General features: G+C 39.1%; 1 protein-coding gene across 1 annotated transcript; it reads left to right on the top strand.

The window, feature by feature from the left end:
- Positions 1-5,145: 5,145 nt before the first annotated feature.
- mchr2b (melanin concentrating hormone receptor 2b) lies at positions 5,146-8,939 on the top strand. Its single transcript, XM_062426053.1, has 2 exons — positions 5,146-5,549; positions 8,300-8,939. The coding sequence occupies exons 1-2, from the start codon at positions 5,146-5,148 to the stop codon at positions 8,937-8,939; spliced, it is 1,044 nt and encodes a 347-aa protein (XP_062282037.1).
- Positions 8,940-10,704: the final 1,765 nt, after the last annotated feature.

Below are 10,704 nucleotides of genomic sequence, written 5' to 3'. Positions count from 1 at the left end.
AAGATGGTGGCCTTGTCTGATGAATCATGTTTTCTTTCGCATCATGTGGATAGCTGGGGGGCTGTGCATCGTTTACATGGGGTATAGATGACACCGGGATGCACTGTGGGGAGAATGCAAGCAGGCAGAGGCAGTGTGATGCTCAGCCTTAGGTCCTGGCATTCATGTGGATGTTACTTTGACACCTATCACCTATCTAAACATACAAGAATGGTTTGAGGAACATTAGCTCAAGGTGTTGCTTTGGCCGCCAAACTCCCCAGATCTCAATCTGATCGAGCATCTTTGGGATGTGCTTGAAAAACAAGTCAAATCCATGGAGACCCCACCTTGCAACTTACAGGACTTCTGCTGCTAACGCATTGATGTCAGATATCAGAGGACACCTTCAGAGGTCTTTTGGAGTCCATGCATTGATGGGTCGGAGCTGGTTTGGTGGCATGAGGGGGGCCGACAAAATATTAAGCAGGTGGTTTTAATGATTTGACTGATCAGTGTATATCACCATGTGCACATTCATGCGTTTTCTTTCTGTATGTTGTGTATGAGGAAAGTATGCATTGGTGGTGCATTTGACATACATTACACTGAATGTGATTCTAACAGGTTCAGTCATTTCAATCATGAACATATTGTTGACTAATCGCATTTGGTTATCACATCAGCCTTGAAGTGACACAACAGAAGTCAATGAAAACTAGTGCACACACTAGTGTTATTTAGGTTATCTTATTAACATCAATAAACTTTCAAGTGTATGATACTTCCTGCAGATGAAACAGTATACACCCTTAAATGCATGAAGAAGCTCCAAACTACCCTCCTTACAGGAGCACAGTAAATCCACGTTAACCCTTACACAACGGACGAAATGATTTTCCCACTAGAAATTAGTGCACACTTCTCAATGCTCCTGTCAAATAGCTTAATGTCACAGGCAATTATACTCTTAACCATAGTGAGTGCTCATCAAGACTGATGGGAGCAATGCAAGAAGAGGCTTGTCTATTTCTGTTCAGCTGCCGCTGTAAAACTAGAGTAAGTGGAACATTTTTGACCTGTGGTGGAGAGTCGGCATATGCCAAACAATCACGTTTTCGACATTTTTAGACATTTATGCTTCATTGCATCAACTCTAGATTGCTAAAGCAGGCAGCTTCCCAGGGCCCACAGCTCCAGGAGCTCTGAAGGTCCCTTTGTGCGGGCTCAATATATATATAATCATTCAAAAGGCACATTACAAAACCCCATTATTATTTTTAATGTGAAAATTATTTATTTCAATTATTAGTCAGTAAATCTATTACTATACCAAATGAATGTAGTTCCATTACCTTAAAAAAATCACACTTTTTTATTTACACTGTAAGGCTCCTGAAACTAGAGGACAGAGCACTATGTCTCTGACTATGTTTTTCAAACTATTAAGTGCATTAGCGGCCATCTGAAAGCTGGTCTAGAAGCCAAGCTCTAGACTAAACTGGCCTTTTAAACAAAACTGCCTCAAAATGGTCTCAGACATAGTTTGAAATAATCTTCTATTTGAATTAAATGGACTGAAATCAGACTGACATGGATTCCATAAGGAGCCAGATGAATAGTGATTGACTGGATCGACTCTTGCAGTCATTGTGATGAAATGATTTTTCAATGGACTATTTATTACATGCGCTTATAAAAACAGAAGTGGACATCAATTCCCTGCTTGAACATTCTTTGTAATCACAAAGAAAAACACTAATATTACCTCTCCATGTGCTGATCAGGGTTTTATGTTAGTGAGTGTATTTTTTTCTGCTTCTGTTGTTGCATCTGTTTTTACTCCTCTCACTTGACCATACTGTGGCTTTATGTCATCTGTTCCAGCTTTTGTGAGCAGCCTCAGGCCAGTGCTGTATGCACATCATCTCATTAATGGTGACTAGCGTATTGTAGGTGGAATGAGATAGCCCAGGACTCCAATGTCCGAAAGTAACCAATCCATTTTTAAGACGTCTTTAAGAAAGCTACTTATGAAGCCAGGATGAAATATTCTTGATTATGTTGGATTTGATTTATACCCTGATTGAGTCTTTTTTTGATTAGCTGAGCTGTGATTTATCCATGCTTATTCCTCACTTGATCCAGATAAGAGTTTTATTGAGTGCTCATGCTCTTTTTCAGCAGTGTCCTGCTCCACATTCACACAGGTGCTCATCTTCACTCCCTGGAGCTGACCAGGGCGAGCACCATCCTCCACCGTCAGCCACTGAGCAGATGGGAGGTACGACCCTACTAACCCCGTCTTGCGCCACTACTTGCAGTGGCAGTTGTTGAGAGAACGAAAAGATGTACTGCTCAGGTTTCAGTTCTGCTGCAGCAGCCACCAGCCCAATTCAACTGCAATAATGGCAACAGTACTGTCTTAAAAATAGCAGCAGCAGGCTTCACAAACCAAATAATGTCATTTATGGCTGTTAATTTAACAGGCTCATCAGCTTGCTTTGTGTACCCACTGCAGCCTTTATTTACAGATATATGAGCGTCTTCTAAGAAATAAGTAATCACATGAAGCACAGACAGATCTGGATTACTGTATTTCTCTGAGGAAGAACAAATTATATAATAGAAAAAACATCAGACATATACAGTTCATGGGGGCAAAATGGGACAGATGAGAACCTTTGAAATTCATTACTAAATGCAGATAAGAAGACATTTCAGCAGTATAGAAATTGTTTCAGAACTTGACAGTTGATTGTCTTGTCTCACTTGTAAGTAATTTTCGATAAAAGTGTCTGCCAAATGACTAAATGTAAATGTAAAACGTAACTCATTATGAGCTAAATCTTGACTTTAAACAGCCTTCTACAATTATGCCACATTTTACAGACAACTGACTGTCAGGATGAAGGCTTTTAATATGTGTGAATCAGAAAGTTTCAACCTAATGAGCATCAGAAAAAGTTTAAGCTGCTGTCAGTGGAATTTAACATTTCATGACTTTGGCAACCGTATGAGTCCCTTCATGGTAGAGTTTGGATTATTATTCCTTCAGGGATCGTTGCTCTCTTTTACTGAGAAATCAGCATGAACCCCTCCTAGACATGACTGGGTGAACACACCACTTGCTGTACACTCAGTGGTTCTGACTTTCAAACAGAAAAGATGTGGACAAATATTTAAATCCCTACTCAATTTGTCCATTAAAATCACTTTGTTTTTTTTAACAGCAGCATCTCTAAAACCTTCAGTGAAGGTACTAGCAGAGACGTGCTTTGAACTTAATGCTAACATCAGCATGCTAGCACGCCCACAATGACAAAGTTAATTGATACCGATGTTTAGAGTAGAAGGTATAATCTTTACTATGTTTTCCATCTTAGTTTAGTGTGTAAGCATGCTTATATTTGACACAATGTACAGCTGAGGCTGATGGGAGTTTTAAAGTATTTAGTCATAAATAAAATGGACATTTTGACCTGATGATTGTGCTATATGAGGGGATCACCAGTGTTATTACAGTTTATCCTGAGGGACAAAAATGTGTGTGATCCATCTATTGGCTGTTGAGATATTTCAGTCTTGACCAAATTAGTGGACACCAACTTTGCCAGCTATAAAAATAAGTGTTAGTAAGTTTAATAGGTCCTCTGTTTGAAAGATGGTCACTTCATTCCTCTCTTGTCCTTGATCACACTGTATCTAAAATCAAACCAGCTAGACTTGCTGGTTCAGTCATGCAGACATTTTGTCGCTCAACAGGCCTTTGACTAGTAGATACAATCATCACAGACACACTTGATGACACCAATTACATTCTTGTTTCTATCTCTGGGAACGAGGGATTTATACTTGCATACCTAAAGAGAAGATCAAGATGATAAAATATAAATTAATAATGTGACTTTCATTCAGGGTGGATTTTTCTTTTTCTGCCAGTAGCTGACAGAGCTGTGTTAAAAGAGCTTGTTGAAGCAGGTCTACAGGAGCCAGGGACAAGCGAACATGGCCCAAACTCAAAAATTGTACTTTATTTGAAGGCCTCTTAAAATAATTATATTATGATGCACTATGAAGAGAAGTGGGAACAGAAGAGAAGCATCACAGGAAATGAACAAATGGTACCTGAGGCCAGCTGGAGGAAAGCTCACATATATTCCTGCTGACTTGTGGTCAGATCCCAGCAGCTGTGTCTGCTGGATCAGCGACTATCTTTCGAAGCTGATTCCCAGTGATGTACAGAACAAAGCTGCAATGAAAATCGCATCTTTTGGTGTGAGGGTTAACCGGCAGGCTTTGAAGCATACTCACCATTAAAAAACGTAATTCCTGATGATAGTCTGGATCAGTTCAAGTTTTTAAAGCTGACACTCATCACAACTTTGAAACAAGGAGAGTGTTTAAAAGCACTGGAGTAAAATGTGTTTAACAGAAATGTGCAATAAGAGAATACAAATCCCTTTTTGTATAAAAGTAATTGTACCATGTGGCTCAATGTTACGGGTATTTAAGAGTCTCATAATGTGTTTCTATCATCATCTTTCCAGTGCCTAAAGCCCTTTAAAGTAAGCCTGAAGAGGTAGTAATCTTTGGTCTGATTGATTCTTCCTGTTAGATTAAACTTTGAACATGAAAGAATTCAACATCAAAGTAACATACAGACAGTATATAATAAAGTGGAACTTCAGGGGATATACATTAACGTACGTCAATGACACACTTTGTTAACTCTTCTCCTTGATTTAATGTTGCCAATATTTCCGTTCTTTAGGCTCAGTATAACTTGCCCTCTTTTCATTTGCTTGTCCTGTTACATGAGCAAATTATATTTGAAGGGAGGGAACTAGTGATGTGTTTGGTAAAGCGCACAGACGACGCGCATTATAAATAGTCACATCATAGTTTGCTTCCAGAGATAAACATGATCCAGAGATAATCTTGTGCTCCTTCTTGTTTTGATCCTGCCTTCTACCTGTTTTAAATAATATCATTTTGGTTTTTGAACAAAATCCACGCCGAGACGAACTCAAGGAAAGGATACGCGCCCTAGGAGAGTGTTCTCGAGTTTGCTGCCCAAGTTTGGAAACCAGCCGTCAGCTGGAGAGCGCCCGGTGCCGGCTTCGATCCCAACTGCATCGACGTACTTATTAAGGGGATTTGAAGATGAATGAAACGGACGTATTTTGCCAAAACAACCAAACAGTCAATTTGACTAACGCATCATGTATAAACGGAACTCCCTCATCTTTCAGCCACATCGATATCACCACTTTCATGCATATTTTTCCAACCATTTATGGTATTTTGTGTTCAGTCGGAGTTATAGCCAACGGACTGGTCATCTATGCGGTGGCAGCATGCAAGAAGAAGATGGTTTCAGACATCTACGTGCTGAACTTGGCAATAGCAGATATGCTCTTCTTGCTTGTGATGCCCTTCAATATTCACCAGCTGGTGAGAGACAGGCAGTGGGTCTTCGGAAACTTTATGTGTAAAGCAGTTGTGGTGGTGGATGTCAGCAACCAGTTTACCACAGTGGGGATTGTTACTGTGTTGTGTATCGATCGGTAAGTTTTAAATCCGTATCACACATTTCATACCAGTTTTTGTCAAAGGGGTCTTTGAGGGGGTTCCAGAGAGTCCCCATCAAAAAAGGGTATAATATATTTTCACCATAATTTCATCCATAAGTAACACAATGACGAAATGTCTGACTATTTTAGTCATGTGCTTCATGCACTAATAAAACATCCACAAATCTAAAATCTTATCAGATGGGACCCTGGGACAAAATCTAATCAAATGGGGGTCTGCATCCTAATTTGTGCTTTAATAGCAGCACAGCAGTTTGATCAAAAATGACAATATTCATCTGAATTTCAACAACAACAACAAGAACAACAACAACATGGTAAAAATATTAGAATTTTCCCTGTTACCCAGTGTCTTTAAAAATGCTATAATTGAAAAAAGAGATAATCCCTAAAAACAATCTAAAAATATACTAATGGAGAGTGTTAATGATGTGTGCGACAGCCCATGAAGACACAATGTTCCATGCACAAATTATGTATGTCATGTTTACGATCTGAACACATGCAGGCCATTTAAAGCTCTCTTTGTGCCAAGTGTCCAACTGATAAACGTCTCCATTTAAAGGTAATTACCAGACTGAGTTGTTCTCAGGGTTATAACGTCACACATCCTCAGAATAATGTACATAATGCATTTGTTTGTACGACCATTTCATTGTGTTCTTATTTGCATTACCTCTACTAAAGCATGTCCTTTACTCACTCCTTTGCCTGTAGTGTAGTGCTACACTACATACTGTATAGTCAAGTCCATAAGTGTTTATTTTATATTATTAATATGGGGGGTGGCTGTGGCTCAGGAGGTAGAGCAGTCGTCCACCAATTGGAAGATTGGCGGTTCGATTCCCGGCTCCTCCAGTCCACATGTCGATGTGTCCTTGGGCAAGACACTTAACCCCAAACCCCCATCTTAACCACCAGGTTGGCACCCTGCGTGGTAGCTCCTGCCATCAGTGTATGAATGTGTGTGAATGGGGTGAATGAAATGTATTGTAAAGCGCTTTGAGTGGTTGAAAAGACTAGAAAGGCGCTATATAAGTACAGGCCATAATATCAATCAATACTTTTTTGTAGCATCTAGCCTTGACATCACCACAAATCAGCTCTAATGTCTCTAATTACTTTTATTTAATCAAACAGTCTTTTGAAAAACTAAGTATTATAGGCTGTAGTGGGTTTAAATGATATAAAACTAATAATAAACTAAAAAAACAAGACAAAAGTTATCTTGATTGTCCAAAAAAAATACAAAAACCAAAAAGCAATTCTAGTGTTTAATGCCTTTCACATGGAAGATTAAATGTGTTATTTGTCAGCCTCATTCAATAGAGCTGTTGTGTTGAGAGTTTCCCAGTTGACAGCTCCAATGATACACCTCAGCCCTCTGCCCTCTATAATCCAAACCACATTGCTTTGAAGGTGTTTATCTGAGTTCAGGAGCACTCCAGAGTCTAGTCAAAGTGAATAAGTTAACTTTGAATATCAGTGTTACAAAGTTGCAACTATTAAAAAACAGTCCTATCTACACAACTGTTGATAACTCCAAATCTACACATTAACACATACATTATTTCATTTCATGGCAGTTTTATGGATGTCAACCCAACCCTGTTTTCTAACTCACAAATCAAACTCTTATACATTTGTTGAAGAGAAACTTTACAAATGAAATGTGCTAATATAGGGTGTATACAGAGTTCTTATAGGGTAAAAAAAAAAGCAAAGATGTTCAAAAGAAACATTTAAAGAATAGGAATAAATAAGTTTAGTGTGAATTCTGTCTAAAGAAACCTTTTTGGACTTAAACCAATTTACTCTGGTGCTGTTTTTTCTTCACTACCACACTACAGAGAGATCAATAATCTTGACATACAGGGGTTTGTACAGTTTGTATCTTTTATTGCTTCCTCAAACTAAAAGGATCTAGCCACAAATGCAGCTACAGAGCATAAAACATTTAGTGTTCTGTGAGGCTCGCTGCTGTGTGAGTTTAGACAGTCTGACGTTTTTATTCACATCAAAATCTAACTTTGTTGATATATGGCAACACTCCAGTTAGCGCTGGACTGGATGTTGATGTGTGTTTATTGATTGCACAATCAGACTAATAGTATATGTAATGAACTCAAAGGCTTCTGTTGCTATATATTACATATTGATTTATGGTCATCATCAGGAAGTCAAGCAAGAAACTGAAAGAATGTCACCTTCTTAATAGTTTACATACCTGTTTTATCTAACTAGACAGGTTGAGCACACACAGAGTAACATGAAACTGGAAATATGTCATTTCATACACTTCAGTGTCACTTGGTGTAAGTAATGATAAAGTGGTCATTCATGTCCTGTAAATGGCTTGACAAGTGAGCTCAATTTTGACTGAACTGGCTGAGCAGCTCATCAAATTGAAACACCATCAAATCCAAAATCCAAATGGAAATGTGTTTCATATTTTACTGCTAAGTCACCTTGTTCAAATTATACTAATTTGTCATTGCCTTCATCACTCTTCTGAACACGTAATATGTTGAGTGTATCTCAGACATGGTACTTGGTTTCATGGTTCCCCCTTGCCTGATTTGATTCTCTGAGCTTGTCAAGGATGAAAATGACCTCTTGAAGCAAAACGAATGTTTTTTACATGCTCTTCAGCAAAGTTGCTTTTATCATCTATGTGTCAGACCGCAGTCCAGCTCTAAAAAAAAGTGCATTCTTCCTCCTAGGTACATAGCTATTGTCCACCCCACATCAGAGAAGCGGACCATCCAGTGGACCATTATCATCAACATGCTTGTGTGGCTGGGCAGCTTCCTCCTTACTGTACCTGTCATGATGTACGCTAAGGTGGTGCGCAGGCAGCATTTGGAGGTTTGCATGATGTACCTGGACGGGCCTGAGGACATGTACTGGTACACTCTCTACCAGTCTATCCTGGGCTTCATCATCCCCCTCATCATCATTAGCACCTTCTACTCACTCACGCTCTATCACGTCTTCAGCTCCATACGTCGGGTCAAGCGTAAGCAGTCTGTGTGGGCAAGGAGGGCCACTAAGATGGTCCTGATGGTGATCGCCCTGTTCCTGATCTGCTGGTCACCATACCATGTCATTCAGGTGGTCAACCTGAGCAACAACACCCCGACTATTGCTTTTGTCTATGCCTACAACATCAGTATCTGCCTCAGCTACTCCCACAGCTGCATCAATCCGCTCATGTTGCTCATCTTCGCCCAGAACTACCGCGAACGTCTTTGTCGCAAGAACACACTGCACAGCTCCCAGCACTCTTCAAAGATCACAGTGGTCAAAACAGATGGTTCGAGTATGGCCAATGACCCCAACTACCGCTCTACTGTCATTTAACCAGAACGATTTCTTTTTTGTATATAGAAATGTTCATGTTTTGCTGCTCACCCAAATGGAAGTAGCTTGGATGAATGGTGTTGCCTGTGGTGAGGTCACACTCCTCAGCTTTTTCACATAAATAAGTCGGAAATTGATACCATACTTAAGACTTGGTATTAAGAATGAGCAGCAATATCAACCATGACCGAAAAGAAGTAAAGTGCAGGTCATGTCGGAGGTTTCAACAGATATTCATAGGAAAAAGAAACAGATCTACTTCTCAGAGGGTGGCAAACGTGCTAAAAAGGAAAGTTACAGTCACTGAGCCAAAACTAGAGGGAATATGAGCACTGACTTTCAAAGATGCAAAGATGAGAAGGGATACTGAGGAGCGACTGAGGTGTGGCTCCTTTTTCTTTTTGGACTGGGGAGATTTCACAAGAATTGAACGGGCTACACCCACACTACCTGTCACGCTGGCCAGTGACTGAAGTGCAGCTTATGAGATTTTCCCCTGGGTAACGTGAACATGTGACAGCGAGGGAGTGGGAAACAGTGAGAAATCTTTAGATACTCTGTAGTCTCACACTCGCTCTGTTATTATAAGCCCAATTCCCGCAGGCTCATGATGACATCTAATTCCACTTCACAGCCGTACGAGTTGTTTGATCACGCTTTTTAGTTCCACACATTATGACACCTTCAATCTGAACAGATGAGAACTGTGGAAATACAATTACTGATAGCACTTTCTAATAAGGCACCATATAACTAATGGATTTATTAATGGTAAATACATCATTTTCTAATGCTTTATCCATCAGTGACAAGCAATTAACAATAATACATTTCTAATAAGCCCTATTTAATAAGCCATCAAGTCTGCAGTTACTAATAAGTCATTAAATAAGAGCTGTAGTAATCTAATAATAAGTCTGCAGTTGTAAGTATAAATACATTTTTTTTATAAATGATGACCTGTAGCCCTTATTTTAAAGCAGACAGCCAGACCTGTCACAGGTAGTTTTCATATCCTGGCAACATAAAATTTGTCATTATTAATATCTGATAACTAATCTATAAAGGGCTGATCTATAAATTTATCAGTTACAGTACAGCGTTACATAGTAGGTGCTTTATTAAAATGTGGTACACAATTATCTAATATATGAACATTTAAAGAAATAAATCACCTATATGAAATAAATGTGTGTGTAATTGATGGTAGTCAAACATTAGATAAACACTTCACAGCTGATCCAAACAGTCTCATGACAGCTCAGTCGGCATGTTGAATTTGTAGTTACTAACATAACTCAAATTGCTGAGTGTTGCCAGTGTATCTGCTGTATCTCATGAGTATTTGCCCCAGAATGGATGACATATGCTCTGCCTTATAATGGAGTTGAATGGTTTGTTATACATACAGTATTTGCAGAATACAATACAGGTTTCTCATCATAAACACAGGTTTAACATCTGTTCTCTTGCTGTCTAGACCTAGCAGTACAACCCATTTCTGTTTGTTTTAGTCAAAGCAGAAAGTCTCTCCAAAAGACAAACAAGAATCTTTCAGATTGTCAAGAGAGGCCTTCAGTGGTGCAAATGATCTCTGTGGATGTTTTACAATCTTTATCGACAATTCAGTGTTGTTTTTTTTATTTTGTATGTGAGCTACAAACCAGCAACACTGTCATGTTATCAGGTGGGGTTGACGAAAGATATTTTGTTAGCCACAGAGTAATGGACATCATATAATATATTGATTGCTTTGATTGATTGT

This window comes from Scomber scombrus, chromosome 9, assembly GCF_963691925.1.
Source record: "Scomber scombrus chromosome 9, fScoSco1.1, whole genome shotgun sequence".
Classification (NCBI taxonomy): Eukaryota; Metazoa; Chordata; class Actinopteri; order Scombriformes; family Scombridae; genus Scomber; species Scomber scombrus.
Note: the sequence above shows the minus strand (reverse complement) of the source record. Positions and strands in the feature narration are given on the sequence as shown.